Source organism: Mobula birostris, chromosome 11, assembly GCF_030028105.1.
Source record: "Mobula birostris isolate sMobBir1 chromosome 11, sMobBir1.hap1, whole genome shotgun sequence".
Classification (NCBI taxonomy): Eukaryota; Metazoa; Chordata; class Chondrichthyes; order Myliobatiformes; family Myliobatidae; genus Mobula; species Mobula birostris.
The window spans coordinates 101,896,010-101,917,160 of record NC_092380.1 but is presented as its reverse complement, the minus strand read 5'-3'; the positions used below and the strand labels follow the sequence as shown (position 1 = coordinate 101,917,160).

The window sequence follows — 21,151 nt, the reverse complement described above, 5'->3', positions numbered from 1 at the left end:
TGACCTCTGGTTGTTAAGATGTTGAAGTCAATTGTTAAGGCTGAGATAATGGAGTACTTGGTGACACAGGACAAGATAGTACAAAGTCAGCATGGTTTCCTCCAGGGAAAATCCCACCTGACGAACCTGTTGGAATTCTTTGAGGAGATTACAAGAAGGATGGATAAAGGGGATGCAGTACATGTTGTATATTTGGATTGTCAGAAGGCCTTTGACAAGGTGCCACACATGAGGCTGCTTACTAAGTTAAGGGCTCATGGTATTACAGAAAAGTTACTGGCATGGTTAGAGCATTGGCTGATTGGTAGGAGACAGCGAGTGGGAATAAGATGCTGAGGCCTTATAAGGCGCTGGAGTCCTTACCTTGAGTATTGTGAACAGTTTTGGGCCCCTCATCTTAGAAAAGATGTATTGGCATTGGAAAGGGTCCAGGGGAAGCTCACACGGATGATTCCAGGAATGAAAGGGTTATCATACAAGGAACATTTGATGGTTCTGGGTCTGTAACTCGCTGGAGTTCAGAAGGATGGGGGCGGGGGGGATCTCATTGAAACCTTTCCAATATTGAAAGGCCTTGACAGAGTAGATGTGGAAAGGATGCTTCCCATGGTGGGAGAGTCTAGGACAAGAGGGCACAGCCGCAAAATAGAGGGGCGCCCTTTCAAAACAGAGATGCAGAGAAATTTCTTTAGCCAAAGTGTGGTGAATTTGTGGAATTTGTTGCCACATGCAGCTGTGGAGGCCAGATAGTTGTGTGTATTTAAGGCAGAGATTGATTGGTTCTTGATTGGACATGACATTGAAGGTTACAGGGAGAGGGTCAAGAACTGGGGTTGAGGAGGAGAAAAAAAAAGGATCAGCCATGATTGAATAGCGGAGCAAACTCGATGGGCCAGATGGCCTAATTCTGCTCCTATGTCTTATGGTCTTATATCCTTCCCAGACCACCAAATATTGTACCTTGTTATGTAACATGAGGGATGCCAGCAGTTGTCTAACAGAATACACAAGTTGCCCAGCAATAATTCAGGGGGGTGGAGGAAGCATTGTGGCTTTCTTTTGCTAAATACCTCCAGCAGGTCCAAATATTCTGGAGGCACTCTGGACAACTCAGTTGACTTAGAGTCCAGGTCTGAGAGGTCAGAAGGCAATTCAAGACTACGACCAACGACTCAGCATAATTCACAGTGGGTATCTCAGAAAGTAGGGCTGGCACCTTGGAGCTCAGGCTGGCATTCCAGAAACAACCTGGGAGATCTTGCAGGCGAACCGGGAGATCTAGGGAGTGACTTTGAAAGTCCAGAAGGCAACTTGAAAAGTAAACAATTGCTCGGCATTAGATTGATCAACTATGGATGGTGCCAGTAGACCTTGCTAGGTGATCTCTGTCTTGGAAGCCGAAGTCAGGCTGTCTTTCAAGAGGGTGAACCTTCGCAAGGTGACAGGCCCCGAAGGAGTACCTGGTAGGGCTCTGAAAACCTGTGCCATCCAAATGGAAGGCGTGTTCAAAGATAGTTTCAATTTCTCATTGCTACAGTCAGAATTTTCCACCTGCTTCAAAAGGGCAACAGTCATAGCCATGCCCAAGAAGAGCAGGGTGCACTGCCGTATTGTCCATAGTCATAGTCATAGTCATACTTTATTGATCCCGGGGGAAATTGGTTTTCATTACAGTTGCACCATAAATAATTAAATAGTAATAAAACCATAAATAGTTAAATAGTAATAGTAATATGTAAATTATGCCAGGAAATAAGTCCAGGACCAGCCTATTGGCTCAGGGTGTCTGACCCTCCAAGGGAGGAGTTGTAAAGTTTGATGGCCACAGGCAGGAATGACGTCCTATGATGCTCTGTGTTGCATCTCGGTGGAATGAGTCTCTGGCTGAATGTACTCCTGTGCCCAACCAGTCCATTATGTAGTGGATGGGAGACATTGTCCAAGATGGCATGCGACTTGGACAGCATCCACTTTTCAGACACCACTGAGTAGCACTCACATCTACGGCCATGAAGTGCTTTGAGAGATTTTTAAAGGCTAGAATTAACTCCTGTCTCAGCAAGGTCAATGGTAGATGCAACCTCATTGTCTTTTTGCGTGGTCTTGGATCATCTGGACAATACTAATACCTTTGTCAGGATGCTATTTATTGACTACAGCTCAGCGATAAACATAATCATTCCTACAGTTCTGATTGAAAATCTTTAAAACCTCGTCCTCTGTACCTCCCTCTGCAACTAGTGCTCAACTTCCTAATTGGAAGATCACAATCTGTGTGGATTGGAAATAACATCTCCACCTCATTGACAATCAACACCGGTGTGCCTCAGGAATGTGTACTTAGCCAGCTGCTCTACTCTCTCTACACCCATGTCCATGTGGCTTGGCACTGTTCAAATGCCATCTATAAATGTGCTGACAACACAATTATTGTTGACAGGATTTCAGATGGTGACATGAGTGCATACAGGAGTGAGATATATCCGCTGGTTGAGAGCAACAACCTTGCGCTCTAAGTCAGTAAGGCCAAAGAACTGATTGAGGACCTCAGAAAGGGTAGGACAAGGGAAAACGCACCAGTCCTCATGGATCAGAAGTGGAAGGAGTGAGCAATTTCAAGTACCTGGGTGTCAGCATCTCTGAGGATCTATCCTTTGCTCAACATATTGATGCAACTAAAAAGAAGGCATGACAGCAGCTACATTTCATTAGGAAGTTGAGGAGATTTGGTATGTCACCAAAGAGACTTGCAAATTTCTATAGATGTACCGTGGAGAACAGTCTAACTGGTTGCATCGCCATCTGGCATGGGGAGTGGTGGAGAGCTACAGTGCAGGATCGAGATAAGCTGCAGAGATTTGTAAACTTAGTCAGCTCTATCATGGGCATTAACCTCCATACTATCCAGGACATCTTCAAGGAGTGAGTCCTCAAAAAGTTGGCGTCCATCATTAAGGACTCCCATCACCAAGACATGCCCTGTTATCTCTGCTTCCATCAGGAAGGAGATACAGAAGCCTGAAGGCACACGCTCAATGTTTCAGAAACAGCTTCTTTCCCTCTGCCATCAGATTTCTGAATGGATATTGAACCCATGAATACTACCTCACTACTTGTTTTTATTTTTGCACTACTTATTTAACTATTTTATATATATACTTTCTGTAATTCAGTTTTTCTCTACTATTATGTACTGCACCGTACTGCTGTCGCATAACAACACATTTCATAACATATGCCGGCGATATTAAACCTGGTTCTGAAGTCATACGAAGTCTTTACTTATCAAAAGTGGGCAGGGTTATCCACTGATGAGAACAGAAGAAATAAAAGCAAGTGTGGATAGTCAGTCATTCCTGCCTGCTCCACTTCTGAATCAGGTCACAGAGAGACAAAACATGGAAGCAGGAACCTCTGCTCACTGGATCCATACTGATCATCAATATTTCATTTACATTAATCTCCTCTTATTTTAAAATCTCCTCACATTCTCATCAACTCCTGCTTCTGCCTCCAGCCTCTGCAGCTCACCAACACACCAGGGGCAGCCTTACAGCGACCAGCTCAACTGCCAATCTGCTTATCTTTAGGGCATGGGAGTAAACTGGATCATCCCAATGAGCCCCATGCACGCTAAGAGTGAGCATGGAAACTCCAGCCAAATAGCACTGGAGGTCAGGATTGAAACTGGGTCTCTGGTGCTGTGAGGTAGTGCTCAACATTCACACCACATTCCCTGAGGAATTCCTGTAACTTGACATCTCCTTAATATTCAAAAATCCACCATAATTCGACTGCACCCAAGAACCCCCCTTCATCCCCTTCACCCAGAGCCTCCTGGAAGGAGAATTTCAGAGTTTCATCTCTGTCTGGGTGAAGAGATTTTGCAGAGACATAACAGACTGCAGATGCTACTAATGTATTAAGTGAGTCAGGCACCTTTGGAGGGAAATAGATATTTCATTTCAAAACCTTTCATCTAGACTGCAATATGTTATCTCAAAAATGAGATATTAAGGCAACACCTAATTTTGAGTCTGTTGGCTTTAGATACTCCACACAGGGGAAATCATCTTTCCAGCTTCTGCCTGTCAAAACCCCTCCATTGTCATGAGTTTCAATCGGTTTTCTTTCTACTAAACTTCAGAGAATATAGATCCAGTCTGCTTATTTTGTTCTCACATGCAAACGTTTGTTTCCAGAAAGTGATTATCCTGGATTGGTTTATTATTTGATAAGATTCCAAGTTCTTCCTTCATCCAATAAATTAGGAGTTGAGGAACAGGGTAAAATAATGTAAAATAATCTATGTGAAGGCGCATGCTCCAGAATCGGGCCGGAGTCTTTGGAGCGCATGCTCTGAGACCGGTTCCCGAACAGCCGGCGCGCATGCTCCGGGACCGGTTCCCTAACAATCGGCGCGCATGCTCCAGGACCGATTCCCGAACCGCCGGCGCGCATGCTCCGGGACCGGTTCCCGAACAGCCGGCGCGCATGCTCCGGGACCGGTTCCCGAACAGCCGGCGCGCATGCTCCCATGTGGGGTCGGAGTCCGGAGAGTTGGTTTGGTGATTTGCGATGAATTCCGCCGCTGTTCACTCTCGACCCGACGACGATTTATTTGATTCGATCCTGCTGGCTGATGACGAGTAAAAAAAAACCTTTTTCTATTTTGGGGATGTTAGCGGAAGTGTGGTAAAAGCCTCCCGGGAGTAGAGGGGAACTGGTTTCGTGGGTGCTGGAGAAGCCGTATATATGCGCGCTGCCTCCCAGCCCCAGAGCAGACACTGAGCTCCCTGGCCAGCATCTTCTATACTGGGTGGTCAGGCGATGGTTATTAATTTGCAGCCAGATTTCGGCAGACTTTGAAGCTTCGCTGTTGCATATAAAAAGACATGTGGCTAGGTACGGGAGAGGAAGTGTTGGAAGGATAGGGACCAGGCGTGGGTAGGTGGGTCTAGCGTGGTGGGCACCATGATTGACATGGGCAACTTGTGTGGAAGGGTCTGTTTATGTGCTGTTTCACTCTATGACTTCAGTTTTTACTGGGTACTTGGTACAAAGCATGAATTAGTTGAAACTGTACCTGGGTTTGCTATTAGTAATGGCTGATTCTAGTAATTATATATATATTGGTTTTCATATTAACAGATCTGACCTCACGAGGCATGCTGGTAGCTGTATTTATACTTGGCATATTGTCTCTGATGGAGACGCGTGAGACTGGAGACAGTCGTGATGTAGCGTTCTGACCTGAAAAGTCCACTATTGGTTTTCCGCCACAGATGCTGCTTGACCCACTGAGCTTCAATTTGTTGCTCTATATTGACGCTAAATGGGTGCTGTCATATTCTCCTAACACACAGAAGTTCATTCAGAGCATTTTGATCTGACCCATTATTCTGTAATCCTCCAACACCCCCTGATTTTTTTAAAAAATAGATATTGGTGCCAAGCATTAGGTGCAAAGCACTGTAACCAAATAAACTACAGCCATTATTGGGTTGTGGAAGAAACCCAAGTATTTGGAGGAAACCCAAAAGGTCATAGAGAGAACATGCAGGCAGGGCCCACAGTCAGGATGGAATCCAGGTTACTTGGACTTTGTGATGGCAGCATTAAAGGCAAAGACAGGCCTTTGGTAAGATTAGGCAAGGACTGATTATTGACTACAGGAGGAGGAAATCAGAGGTCCATGAGCCAGTCCTTGTTGGAGGATCAGAGATGAGAGGGTCAGCAATTTTAAATTCCTTGGTGTTATCATTTCAGAGGACCTGCCCATGGAGCAGCATGTAAGTGCAATTACAAAGAAAGCAGGGCAGCACCTCTACTTCCATAGGTGTTTGCGAAGATTCGGAATGACATCTAAAACTTTGGCACCTTCTGTAGATGTGGAAAAGTGTAAACACTTGATATTTCGAGCCGAGACGCTTCATCAAAACTGTGAAGTCCTGTACCTTATCCACTTTTCATTCCACTTAATTTACTTAAATCAGTTGACTTCAGTCTTTAATAACCTCTCACTAAGTATATTGAGCTCCTTGAGATGGAGAATTCACAAATACATCCTGTTAAGTAAAGGCAGTTGCCCTCCTGGGTAGCAACAAGATGTTCCCTCTCCTGGAAGAGTCAAGAACTAGAGGTTACAGTCTTAAAGTAATAGAAGAATGAATCGTGCAAAAATTTCACACGAAAAATGTTCAGTTTCTGTACTATTTGAGGCTCTGGAGACTCAGTCATTAATTGCATTCATAGATGAGTGGAATAGTTTTCTGGAGATTTAGGGAATTGAAGAGTATAGGAATAGGACAGGAAAATGGGGTGAATATTATGGGATCTGCCATGAACTTGTTAAATGGTAGAGCAGGCTGCAAAGACCAAGTAGCCTAATCCTACTCCTATTTAATTATATGTTGGTGCTCTTTCTTTATTTTCCTCCTGTCCATAAATTGATTTCATGTGGGTTGGGTGTCTTCTTGAAGTGTTTTATACAGTTCTGATTGCCCCACTATAGGAAGGATGTTGAAGCTTTGGAGATGGTGCAGAAGAGTACCTGGTTTAGAGGGTATGTGCTATCATGAGAAGCTGGACAATGTTGGGTTGTTTTCTTTGAAGTGGCAGAGGCCGAGGGGAGATCTGATAGGGGTTTATAAGATTATGAGAGGCATAGATAGAGTGGATGGGGAATATTTTTTCCCATTGTAGAAATGTCTAATGCCAACAGGCAAACATTGAAGGTGAGAGGGGGTAGGTTCAAAGGGGTTTGTGAGGGGCAAGTTTTTTACTCAGAATGGTGGATACAGTACCTGGAATGCGCAGCCAGGTATGGTGGTAGAGGCAAATATATTAGAGGCTTTTAAAGAGACACATGAATATGAGAAAGATGGAGGGATATAGACATTGTGTAGATAGAAAGGATTAGCTTTTGGGGGCTTTGGTTTACTTTTTAGCTGGTTGAGCACAACATTGTGGGCTGAAGGGCCTGGTCCTGTGCTGTACTGTTCTATGTTGAAATGTGACCATAATTGACCATTGTTTCAGTGGTTTTAGGTATCTCTGTTTCATACATAATATGGACAGCTTAAAACAAAGCTTTTAACTTAATAGATGTTGGCTTTATACTACTTGCAAGCCTATCAATTTGTTTAATTCAGTAGAAATTAAAGAAGAAAGTTACTGTATTATTTCCTGTCATCACTTTATATACAAACACTCCTGTGCCTAGCAACACTGTATGGGCATTCAATTAGTTTATGTATATGAGCTATCTTAAGTAATTATATTTATTATGCTTTTTATAATATTGTGTTTTAAATTTTTTTTTTGGGCTGCATCAGATCTGGAGTAACAATTATTTCATTCTCCTTTACACTTGTGTACAGGAAATGACCTTAAACAATATTGAACCTTGAATTTTTAAAAAGTGAATAGTTATTAATATTTTAATACATTTTTTTTGTGTGTGAGAGTGCTCTCTTGGAGACCTTGAGGTCTCCTTGATGGATATCAGCTCTGTTAATTCTATTACTGTGGTACAAGTGCATGGAAAATTTGCTTAAAAATAAGCAGACTTTTGATTGTGTTGCACTTCTAGATCTTTATTGAAATCAGGTAGTGATAATGTAGTTCTTCTATATTTGATGTGATTTTTTTCATGTGCAGAATAATTTGATTCATTCGGATGACAGCTGGTGAGAATGTACTTCTCCAAAAGGCACATAATTTTGAACATTAATGCCTTTTTATAAAGAAATGTTATTAATAATGTGATAATTATTTTTATTACCTGATGGCAGATTTCGTGGGAAAGGATATCGAGAAGGATTTATTGAAGGAGGTCAATTGGGAGAAACTGAGGGACAGAGATATGGGTTAGCAAATGGTGCGAAAATTGGATCTGAGGTAAATATGCAATTATAGTATGTGAACAAGTAGCTGTAGTTACAATTGCACATGACTTTATTAAAATTTAATTTCATATTTGATTTGGTGGAATGATATTTCTATGTGTAAATTGGTTTCTGACTTAACAGTAATGAATACTCAAAATTATCTAGCAGCAAATTGTTTTCATATATCAGGAAAAGTACTAGATGATTATAGTCCTTTCTTCCCTTTGAGAGGGAGCTGGCACGTGTTGGAATGTTACTCTCTATGCTGTGAGTGCATTTTACTACCTGCAGATGTACATGGAGAGTCTCCATGTTTCTGATGAACAGTGTCAGCCCAGAACATTGGCTGTTGATTTCACTCCATAGATGCTGCCTGAGCTGAGTCCCTCCAGAATTTTGTGCGTGTTGTACACTTAATAATAGCAAATTATTTGCTGATCATTCTTGCCAACACTAAATGTTCAAATGTAAGCAGACATCACTAGATTGTGAAGAGGGAAGTAACACCAATAAGGGAGTTATGCATAGTAGGATTAGCTAATTTAGTGGATTATTGCACATACATTCTGTAACTAGATGGTGGTGAATCTGTGTATTTCATTGCCATGGATTGCTGTGGAGGCCAAGCCATTGGGTATATTTAAAGTGGAAGTTGATGGGTTCTTGATTAGTCAGGATTACAGAGTGAAAGCAGGAGAATGGGGTTCAGTGGGATAATGGCGGAATGGCGGTGCAAACTCAGATCTCCACATTTATTCTAGACCTTTCAATATCCTGTAAGTTTCAATGAGATTCTCTCCCCCCCCCAATTCTTCCAAACTCGAGTGAGTACAGGCTCACAGCCATCAAACATTCGTCGTACGTTAACCCTTTCATTCCCTGAATCATTCTGTTGAATCTCCTCCTAATGCTTTCCAATGCCAGTACAGCTTCTCTGAGATAAAGTGCACAATGCTCCCCAAGTGCAGTCCGACCAGTGCCTTGTAAAGCCTCAGCGTTACATCCTTGCTCTTGTATTCTAGTTGTCTCAAAATGAATGCTAACATTATATTTGCCTTCCTTACCCTTGACTCAACCTGCAACTTAATCTTTACAGAATCCTGCATAAAGACTTCCAAGTCCCTTTGCACTCTGAATTTTTAATTTTCTCCGTTTAGAAAATAGACTATGCCTTTATTCCTGTGAACAAATTGCGTGACTATACACTTCCTACACTATGTTCCATCTGCCACTTCTTTACACGTTCTCACAATCTATCTAAGTCCTTCTGTAGACTCCTTGCTTCCTCAACACTACCTGCCCCTCCACCTATGTACCTTGGTATTGTTTGCAAACTTGGCCTCAAAGACATCCATTCCATCACACAAATCATAGATCTATAACGTGAAAAGAAGCGGTCCCAACACTGACTCTGTGGAAGACCACTAGTCACCGCCAGCCAACTAGCTACTTTTTGCCTCCTGCCAGTTACCCAATTTTCTATCTATGCGAGTACCTTTCCTGTTATACCATAGGCTCTTGTGTTGTTAAGCAGCCTCCTGTACGGCACCTCATCAAAGGTCTTCTGAAAATCCAAGTAAACAATATCCACTGACTGTTTATCTTGCCTGTTATTTCCTTAAAGAACTTCAACATATTTGTCAGGCAGGATTTCCCCTTGAGGACACCATGTTGACTATTTTTGGTACCTCCAAGTACCCCGAAACCTCATCCTTAATATCTTCCCAATGACTGACGCAAAACACTTGTTAAGTTTGTCTGCCATTTCTTTATCTGCCATTACTACTTCTCCAGAGTCATTTTACAATAGTCCAATATCCACTCTTGACTCTCTTTTGCTCTTTATATATCTGTAAAAATACTTTTAGTATCCTCTTACCTTCATTTTTCATCTTTTCTCTCCTTTAGTTACCTTCTGTTGGTTTTTAAAAGCTTCCCAATCCTCCAACTTCCTACTGATTTTTTGCTATATTGTATATATTTTCCTTTTATGCTGTCTTTGACTTCCCTTATCAGCCAATGGGATACATCTATCCTGTGCCTTCCAAATTTCCTCCAGAAACTCCAGCCATTGCTGTTCTGCTGTCATCTCTGATTGTATCCCTTTCCAATCAACTTTGGCCAGCTCCCCTCTCGTGTCTCTGTAATTCCTTTACTCCAAAATAATACCGAAATATCTGACTTTTATCTTCTCCCTGTCAAACTACAGGGTGAATTCTGTCATATTGTGCTCACTGGCTCCTAAGGGTTCCTTTATCTTAAGCTCAATTCTGGTTCATTACACAACACTGAATGGGCTCAACCACAAACTGCTCTTTTTTTAAAAAAAAGACTTCTCATAGGCATTCTAAAACATCCCCTTTCTTGGGATCCAGTACCAGCCTGATTTCCCCAATTTACCTGCATATTGAAATACCCTGTGACTATTGTAACATTGTCCTTTATACACGCCTTTTCTGTCCCCCATTGTAATTTATATCCCACATCCTGGCTTCTGTTTGGAGGCCCATATATAAACTCCCATTAGGATATTTTTACCCTTGCAGTTTCATTCTACCAATAAGGATACCGCATCTTCTGATCCTATGTCACCATTTTCAAAAGATTTGATTTAATTTTTTACCAATAGAGCCCCCCCGCCACCTACCTGCCTGTACTTTTGATACAATGTACAAAATGGATGTTAAGCTCTCAACAATGATCTTTCAACCATGACTCAGTGATACCCACAATGTCATACCTGCCAATTTCTAACTGTGCTACATTGTCATCTGCCTTACTGTGTATACTGTGTGCTTTCAAATATAAACCTTCAGTCTCGTAATTCATCACCCTTCCAATTTTGTGCCCTGTTGCACTCTAATCCATTCCACTGATGGCAATTTTGCCCTCACATTGGCCTGGCCTTCCTCACAGTGTCAGTACACACTGCATCAACTTGTATCAAGTCAAGTTTATTGTCATTTAACTGGTTGATTGGCATCGGTCTGTCTCGAAGGACAATGTGTGATGATGATCATCACCACGAGCCTGGGTGGAAGGTATGGAGATCCTGAGATGCCCAGTCGCTAAGATCCCCCTCTCAGCCTCACCAGTGTAGTCCAAAGGAAAGCTTATGAAGCAATACATTTGGCACCAGCTTGGCTGTAGGAAGTTCCAGAAGGATGTTCAATGACATCCAGCCGCCTTAGGGGCTCCACTCCAGATTTGCTGTTAGGGTTCATCTCTGCAGCTTGCGTCTCTTCTGAGGCTGTCCACAAGTTGGGGCACTTAACTATATAGATATATATAACCATGTAATGTATATGGAAACGAGACGACGTTTCTTTGGACTAGGGTGTAAACCACAGTAGTACACATAACACACATAGCACATGATAACTTACGCTGGTAAGGATAAAACTTACAGATGAATCACAAATAAATAAACTAAGGTGCATCAATATTAAATATTGTAAGGTACAGAAGAGATTAACCAGTGACACTTCGAATTTGATGTGTAGGGAGTTCAGAAGCCTAATGGCCTGGGGGGAGAAACGGAGGTGATATTAAGGGACCAGGTGTGTCATCCATGATGTGAATTCCCAGGAACTTAATGCACTTAACTCTCTACGGAAGAGCCATGTATTCACTGTTTGTCAGCACCTTCCGGGAATCCACAATGATTTCCTTGGTCTCCTCCATATTCAGACTTAGGTTGTTCTTCTCACACCAATTCACCAGTTGTTCTACTTCCTCTCTATACTCTGACTGCCCTATCTTCAGCCTATCACTGGTTCCTATTCCCCTGCTAAATTAGTTTAAACCCTCCCCAACAGCTATAGGCTTTCAAATTATTAGCATCTGAAATGAAGTATTTGCCCTTGTGTGTGAGATGGTATTCTGAATTTTTAAAAAATTGTTGTGTACTTGGGAATTGAAAGGTAATTTGTTGTTGTCACTTCTATTATACACTCAATGGCCACTTTATTCTTCAGTACCCAATAAAATGGCTATTGTATGTGTATTCATGGTCTTCAGCTGCTGTAGTCCATCTGCTTCAAGGCTCAGTGTGTTGGGCATTCAGAGATGTTCTTCTGCATATCACTGTTGTATCATGTGGTTATTTGAATTATTGTCGTCTTCCTGTCCGCTTGAACCAGCCTGGCCATTCTCTTCTGACCTCTGTCATACAGAAGGCGGTTTCACCCACAGAACTGCCACTCACTGGATGTTTTTGTTTTTCACACCATTCTCTGTAAACTCTAGAGACTGTTTGTGAAAATCTCAGGAGATCAGCAGTTTCTGACATATTCGAACCACCCTGTCTGGCACCAGCAATCATTACATGGTCAAGTCACTTAGATAAGATTTCTTCCCATTCTGGTGTTTGGTTTGAACAACAACTGGACCTCTTGACCATGTCTGCATGCTTTTATGCAGTGAGTTACAGCCACGTGACTGGCTTGTTAGATAGTTGCATAAACTAGCAGGTATACCTGATAAAGTAGCCACTGAGTGTATGAACGAATGCTAAAATGCAGTTGTTACTGTGGAAACTAGTGCCTAGTGAGAGTCGGAGGATGCAGGTTCCAGAGCAGCGACTTAACTAAGGATCAGAAGATTTTGTTGGTGTATTTCATGCAGTTATTGAAGTGAATGTGGAGTGTATTGTCATATGCACAGGTGCTTACAGGTACAATGGAAAAACTTGCAGCAGCATCACAGGCACATGGCTTCTTAAACAGCATTTAAAGAAACACAAGAATTTTACATACTGTATACAAAAAAATTAGAACCAAAAATACCTAGTCTATTACTACAAAGTGATCAGAGTGGTTATACTATTGCTTAACTAGTGACTAAGGTTGTCCTAGTTTGCTCAAGAACCAGTTGGTTGAAGGGTAGTAGCTGTTCCTGAATGTGATAGTGTGGGAGTTGAGGGCTATGTACCTCCTGCCTGTGAGAAGATGGCATGGCCTTGATGGTGAGGATCTTTGATGGATATTGCCAACTTGTGTCAGTGCCTTCTGAAGGTATTGCCCTTGGTGGGAAGGGATATGTCTGTGATGTGCTAAATTCACTACTGTCTACAGTATCTTGTGTCCCACCACATTTGAATTGTCACATCAGACCCTGATGCAACAAGACTGGATATTTTTAGTCTTGCATTTGTAGGAGTTTGTTAGAGTGCTTGTAACAAGCTGAAGCTCCTTAACCTCCCAATAAAGGTACTGGCATGCCTCCATTGTGATTGAATCTATGTGCTCGGCCCAGGGTAGATCATCCAATACGTTAACACCAGGAACTGAAAGCTGCCGACTTCTCCCCTACTGATTTTCCTCCACTCATCCCACCCCCCCCCCCATGTATTTACTTTTTCTCTACATTTAAAAGGTAGATGCTTTGTTATTCTCTTCATAGGATGTTTTTGGAGTTGCAGTTTAGGAGATTAGCTCTTGAATAGCTTTGCCTAAATTAGCTCTATAATGGCCCATGATTTCTTCTTGCCAGTATTGAGAATCCCACATTTGAGGAATCAGTAATGATTTAATATAAAAATGGAGGTCATTTGGAAGGTTATTTGGTTTGATGTTATATCATCTAAAATGCAGGATTAAATTTTTAAAATTCACTGTCGGGGATTTCTTTTTTTCTTGTTACACAGGATATGACTGGTGCTGCTGGTGAGTGTTTATTATCCATCCCAATCGCTTCTGAATTGAGGAGGGAGTTGAGGGTTAATCACATTGGTGGGTTTAGGATCATGTATAGGTGAGACTGGGCAAGGATGGCATATTTCCCTCCCTGAAGGACATCAGTGAATCTGATTAGTTCCAAAGGAATGTTCTAACGTCATGACCTAATACTTCGATTACAATTCTGAAAGCCACGCCTGTCAATGAAGATCCTTTTCCAAAAAAAAGAAAATCTCAGTCTACCAGATGCCCTTAATAGTTCTAGTTTGGTATCATGCATGTATTCTCCTTGAAAAAGGGAGTTGTGTAATCTGATTACGTTTTTTCTTACAGGTTTCCTTTTACAAAGGCTTTGCAATTACCTGGAAGTATCTTCTTCAGAATAACGAAGATGTTAAAAAGGGGTATGCAAATGAGTGTTATGTGCTGCTGAGCTTCTGGACTGCTTGTGATGATAAATAACACCATTATGTGAAAGGAAGTAAACCAATTAAATGTTTAGGATATCTACCCGGACTTCACACCAATCTTTGGTACAGAATGGATTTGCCTTTGTGTTTAAATTGACTGACATGAAACTCTTAGTGAACTATTTTTCCAGAACCTAATTGCACTTAAGTTATTAGTGTAACATACAGGTGGAGCAAGCCATGAAACATAAAACTGAAATCTATTACATCTCTGCAATGTTGGAGAAAAATTTTGCAGTACTGAAAAAGTTTTGCAGTACTGCTCTAGGTAGGTTGTATGTACTAAGGTTCACTGTCTTTTAAACACATGCTATATATATAAGTTATTAAATCATAGAATATGAGCCAGAAGAAACCAATTTGTCCCGTTGCATTTGTACTTTCAAATCCTTCCCTTGCTCTTGCCCTATGGCTATCCAGACAGCCCTTGGTGGCAAACAGCGCTGCCTTCCTTGAAGTTGGTTTATATCATGAACTTGCATAATGCAAAGCCATCTTATCTGTTCATGTGTCAAAACATAAGAGTTGAAAAAGATATTGTGTATATTTTTACTTTTTTTTCTACGCCTGTTCTGTTTTAGGATTCGGTAAGAGTGAACTTTTATTCCCTATCTCAAATTTTTGGGTAGAGATTTGTAAATTCTGTTAGGTTGAATTTCCATTACCTGAGCAGTCATAATATGGGAGTCATCTGTACAGGTTTTTTTACTTCCCAGTTTAATGAGGTTAACAGAGCCTCAGTGCAAGTAGGTAGTTGATGGTCAGCATGCATGGACATGCTTCTTTCCTTGCCTCATCTCTCTTTTACTCTGACTCTTATCTATATCCCTTCCGATAGTTACTTCTAAATCTGCTTCCATCACTCTTTCGGGCAATATATTCCAGTTCAGAACAAGTTCTACTTTACTTGGCCTCCTTGTTTTGCTGCTCACTTCAATTCTGTTTCCTCCCATCAATGACATGAGTTCAAGATTTTAGAATCAGAATCAGGTTTAAAATCACTGATGTATATCGTGAAATTTGTTGTTTTCCATAAACATTACAGTGCCATGCTTAAAAATACTATAAATTGCAATAAGAATTATATATAAAAATAGATTTTAAAAGTGCAGAAAGAGAGCAAATTTAATGAGTTAGTGGGTTAGTTCACTATCCATTCGTAAATCTGGCGGAGGGGTAGAAACTGTTCCTAAAACGTTGAGTGTGTGTCTTCAGGCTGCTGTCCCTCCTCACTGATATTAGTAATAAGGAGGAGGTATGCTAGGCATTCAACTAGAGGCCATAGCTTTAAGGTGAGGGATGAATTTTAGAGTGGATTTAAGGTGTAAGTTTAGTTTTGCACAGAGGGATAGGTGTCTGGAATGCACTGGTGGGGAAGTGTTGAAAGAAGACACAATAGCAACTGAAAGATTCAAGATTGTTTATTGTCATTCTTAAGTACACAAGAGTAAAAGAGAGCAAAATGGTTGTTACTCCCACTCCCTGGCCTCCCCATAACCTTTGATGCTGTAGCCAATCAAGAACATATGCATCTCTGTCTTAGATCCACTCAGCGACCTGGCCTCTACAGCTGCCTGTGGTAACAAATTTCACAAATTCACCACCCTCTGGCTATAGAAATTTCTCTGCATCTCTGTTTTAAATGGAAGCCCCTCTATCCTGAAGTTGTACCCTCTTGTCCTAGGCTTCCCCACCATAGGAAACATCCTGTCTAGGCCTCTCAACATTCGAAAGGTTTCAATGAGATCCCCTCTCATCCTTCTAAATTCAGGCGAGTACAGGCCTAGAGCTATCAAACCTTCCTCATATGTTAACTCTTTCATTGCTGGAATCATCCTTGTGAACCTCCTCTGAACCCTGTCCAATGCCAGTACATCTTTTCTTAGATAAGGAGCCCAAAACTGTTCACAATACTCAAGGTGAGGCCTCACCAGTACCTTATAAAGCCTCAGCATCACATCCTGCTCTTGTCTTATAGACCTCTTGAAATTAATGCTAACATTGCATTTGCTTTCCTCACCACCGACTCAACCTGCAAGTTAACCTTTAGGGTGTTCTGCACAAGGACTCTCAGGTCCCTTTGCATCTCAGAATTTTGGATGTTCTCCCCATTTAGAAAATAATCTGCACATTTATTTCTTCTACCAAAGTGCATGACCATGCATTTTCCAACATTGTATTTAATTTGCCACTTTCTTGCCCATTCTCCTAATCTAAGTCCTTCTGCAACCTTTCTGTTTTCTGCCCTGCCCCTCCACCAATCTTCGTATTATCTGCAGACTTGGCAACAAAATTATCTATTCCATCATCGACTTCCAGCATAAAAGAAGTGGTCCCAACACCAACCCCTGCGGAACACCAGTAGTTACTGGTAGCCAACCAGAAAATTAATCCTTTTATTCCCACTTGCTGCCTCCTACAAATCAGCCATTGCTCTAACCATGACAGTAACTTCCCTGTAATACCATGGGGTCTTAACTCAACTCACAAGGATTCAGCATCTTCCTATCCTATGTCACATCTTTCTACTGATTTGATGCCATTCTTTACCAGCAGAGCTACACCACACCCTCTGCCTACCTTCCTATCCCTCTGATACAACGTGTTGCCTTGGACATTCAGCTCCCAACTATAACCATCCTTCAGCCACAATTCAGTGATAGACTTGATATCATACCTGACAATCTGTAACATTGCAACAAGATCATCCACCTTATTTCTTGTACTCCGTGCATTAAGATACAACACTTTGAGTACTGTATTTGCTATGCTTTTTGATTCTACATCCCTAACGCACTGATACTCGCCCTGCTTGCTGCAATTTTGTCCCTATCATCTGCCTGCCCTTCCTGACTGCATGCTTTCTTTGCTTTTTTTTGCCATCTGTTCTATCCTGACTCTCTTCACTCCGGTTCCCATCCCCCTGCCAAATTAGTTTAAGCCCTCCCCAATAGCGCTAACAAACCTCCCCGTGAGAATATTGGTCACCCTCAGGTTCAGGTGCAACCTGTCCCTTTTGTACAGGGCATACCTCCTGCAGATGAGATCCCAGTGATCCAAGAACCTGAAGCCCTGCACCAGCTTCTCAGTCACGCACTTATCTGCCAAATCATCTTGTTTCTACCCTCACTGGTGTGTGGCACAGGTAGCAATCCAAAAATTACTTCCTTGGAGATCCTGCTTCTCAGCTTTCTGGTAGCTCTCTCTTCAGGACCACATTGCTTTTCTTTCTTATGTCATTGGTATCAATCTGTACTAAGACATCTGGCTGCTCCCTCCCTCTCCAAAATGCTGTGGACACAGTTCAAAACGTCGCTGACCCTGGCGTTTGGCAGGCAACGTACCTTCTAGGTGTCCTGTTGACATTCACAGAATCTCTGTATGTTCCTCTAACTATTGAGTCCCTGTGACTACCAGTTCCCTCTTTCCCTTCTGCACCACTGACCTATGCTCAGTGCTGGTGACCTGGTCTCTGTGGCATTCCCCTGGGAGGTCATCCTCCCCACAACAGTATCCGAAACAGTATACTCATTATTGAGGGAAGATACATAGACTGATTATACATACGTAAGTGACACTAGGTGCAGGAATATCTGAACACAAGATGTCATAAAAGACAGCTGGACAGACATATGAGCAACAAAGAGGGATTGAAGAGATTAGTTTGGATTTCCCTCATTAGTCACCACAGACACAGTGGGTTGAAGGGCCTTTTCCCACACTGTACTGATCTGTGTTCAATTGATTATTAATATATTTCTATATCTTCTCTGCCAAGCCCGTATAGGATTTTGATCAAATTTTTAAAAATTTTCTCTTTTAATTTTCTTCGTATTTTTACAGTAAAAAGCTGAAAGCCCTAAATTCAATACTGGAGATGGCTCACAGCTTTCCTTATGAAGATCCTACCAATGAAGGGTTGCAAGGTGACTTGGAGAAGATGAGGGCCAAGTTTAAACAGGTGTGTATGCCTGCTGCAATGGTCTAGTCCTGACGAAGGGTCTGAGCCCGAAACGTTGACTGTACCTCTTCCTAGAGGTGCTGCCTGGCCTGCTGCGTTTACCAGCAACTTTGATGTGTGTTGCTTGAATTTCCAGCATCTGCAGATTTCCTCATGTTTGGTCATTTATGGAAATGAGGGAGATATAGATTTGCCAATTTTAAACTTGTAATGAAGAATTATGGTTTTCTGTGCATAGCTTGCATTCTTGTTTGGAAACAAGTTTAGGTAATCTCCTCCAGCATTTTGTGAGTTGCTCTGAACTAACAGCATCTGCAGAATTGTTTGTGTTTAGGTGAACTTTTGTGGGAAGAAGATTCCGATTCTGAGCTCGTGCGAAGAATAAATAGTCTTGGTTCAGTTCTTGGCCTTTGCTGTGTTAGGTTAAAGCCAGTGTGTGTAATCAGCCAGGTATCCTCTTAGTTCACTGTCAGTGACTTCTGAAAACGAGAGTATCTGCCTCCACCACTGACTCAGGCAGTGCATTCCACGCACCAATGGGGACATAAAGATCCTAGCCAGAGGCTCAGCAATCTCTTCCCTTGCCTCATGGAGCAGCCTGGGGAATATTCCGTCAGGCCCCAGGGACTTATCCGTCCTAATGTATTTTAACAGCTCCTACACCTCCTCTCCCTTAATATCAACATGCTCCAGAACATCAACCTCACTCATATTGTCCTCACCATCATCCAGTTCCCTCTCATTGGTGAATACCGAAGGGAAGTATTCATTGAGGACCTCGCTCACTTCCACAGCCTCCAGGCACATCTTCCCACCTTTATCTCTAATCGGTCCTACCTTCACTCGTGTCATCCTTTTATTCTTCACATAATTGAAGAATGTCTTGGGGGGTTTTCCTTTACCCTACTCGCAAAGGCCTTCTCATGCCCCCTTCTTGCTCTTCACAGCCCCTTCTTAAGCTCCTTTCTTGCTTCCCTATATTCCTCAATAGACCCACCTGATCCTTGCTTCCTAAACCTCATGTATGCTGCCTTCTTCCACCTGACTAGATTTTCGACCTCACTTGTCACCCATGGTTCCTTCACCCTACCATTCTTTATCTCCCTCACTAGGACAAATTTATCCCCAGTTTAAAAATGTTCCTGTCCTCTCTGATTCTATCCTTTTCCATGATAATGCTAAAGGCCAAGTAGCGATGGTCACTGTCCCCCAGGTGCTCACCCACTGAGAGATTTTGTTTCTTGGTGATGACCTCTACTGGAGTAAGTGTATCAGAGATACTGTTTAATGTGTATTCCTTAGATTATTGACCTTTTTAAAAACTAAGAAATTGTTGCATAGAAATTCACTTCCAATTAGTAAAGCTTATCCCACTATGGTAACTGTTCTATATTGCCCTCTGCCACTAAAAGCATTTGTGATGTTATCGCTGATGTCACCTCATAGTACCTTTAGCATTACTAACTAGAGATTAATATTTAAGGCTACTTATCTTCACAGTATAACATGCTTTTTGTCACTGAATGTTTTAGCAAGGATCTGAAATAAAAGAGCCCAAATTACAAAATATTGCACATATTGTTTGTTTCAGATTTGCTCTTTGCTGAATGTGCAGCCCAATTTTCACAAGGAGAAAACAGCTGGGATGTCCTTCTGAAGCAGAGTGAGATGGCTGGTCTTAGAAATGTTCCTTCTGGATGAACGTTTGACCAAGGTAGCCAAAAGACTGTGTCTGAGGTTACTTCAGCATGCAGATGCAGAGGATAGATCTGGATACAGTCAGAATGTCTCAGGAGCAGGCAGTGGCTTTGTAACCACAGGTTTGAGGGTGGTGTTCTAAAGAAAGAGAAGAAATTCAAATGATTTCATTGTTTTAGTAAGAGGAGAGTAATTTGTTTAATTTGCCAGTTATTCTTTATCGTGAGGTGAGCCAATTGCTCCTAACCTGTGTTTTATTTCCTGTCAGATTCGTGGAAAGAATTGGATTATGAAATGTACTCCACTCCCAGCTTATTAATCAATTTGAGTTGATTTTCCTTGGGAATGCTTGTATTAAATTCTGAATTGTTTCAAATTTTCACAGGTTGGGATAGATCAGTAGAAGTAATGCAAAAATGTTATCACCATAATGGTTCTCCTTTATTCCTGTTTTTCTGAGTTAGGTTAAAATTGAAGGTCAACATTTTAAAACTGATTAAGAAGAATTATGGTGCCTATCACAACCAGTGCATCACAAACTACTTTAGCAGTCACAAAATGCTTTTCTGCATTACAATGGTGACCAAATTTCAAAATTTCAAAAGCATTCCAGAAATGCAGACGATGTTATAATGACTTGGTTTTTTTCCTCAGTGATGTTGGTTAAAGTATAAATATTGGCCAGGACACTGGGTCACACCTCTGCTGCTGGAAGCAGTGACCTGGCATCTGCTACATCCACCTAAGAACACAGGCTATTAATACCTTGTCCAAAAATATGACACCTTTGACAATGCCTCAAACATTCAGTATGGCAGTAGGGAGTCTGCTTGGACCAAGTAATCATCCTTGAAGTGAAACTTGAACCAAGGTTGGCGCTGCATATCACTGTTTTGAGAAGTACTTGGAGTATCTTGCAAAACCTATGCTAGATAAACAGATTCACAACTGCTTAATGAGGAAACCTGTTCAAGTTATTTATTGTAGTTCTGAGATGTAAAATCTTAGCTGCAAACAAAATTGAACACATGTTTTTAAATTGATGTATTGGATTTATGGATTTAATAAACTAAAATTAATATAAAGACCAATGCTATGATGTTTGATGTTATTAGTCACATGATGTTCTTTGAGCTTTTGGACAGTACATTTTAAGTATGTGATTTTTTTTTAAGTTTTGGAATTTCTTTCTCTTGCCAGTATCAGAATCGGGTTTTAATATCACCATCATATGTCATGAAATTTGTTGTATTTGTGGCAGCAATACAATGCAATACTTTATAGAAAAAAACTGAATTACAGTAAATAGTTAAATAAGTAGCGCAAAGCTAGAAATAAAAAAGTAATGTTCATGGGTTCAATGTCTCAAATATACAAGATGTCATTAATATGGTTACATTTTTCTTAAATATACTGATCCCATTTTAGTTGAAGATCAGGATTTTGGTATGG

General features: G+C 41.4%; 1 protein-coding gene across 1 annotated transcript; it reads left to right on the top strand.

Moving 5' to 3' along the window:
• Positions 1-4,519: 4,519 nt before the first annotated feature.
• lto1 (LTO1 maturation factor of ABCE1) lies at positions 4,520-20,754 on the top strand. Its single transcript, XM_072272772.1, has 5 exons — positions 4,520-4,649; positions 7,797-7,902; positions 13,904-13,974; positions 17,884-18,001; positions 19,593-20,754. The coding sequence occupies exons 1-5, from the start codon at positions 4,579-4,581 to the stop codon at positions 19,656-19,658; spliced, it is 432 nt and encodes a 143-aa protein (XP_072128873.1). The 5' UTR covers positions 4,520-4,578; the 3' UTR covers positions 19,659-20,754.
• Positions 20,755-21,151: the final 397 nt, after the last annotated feature.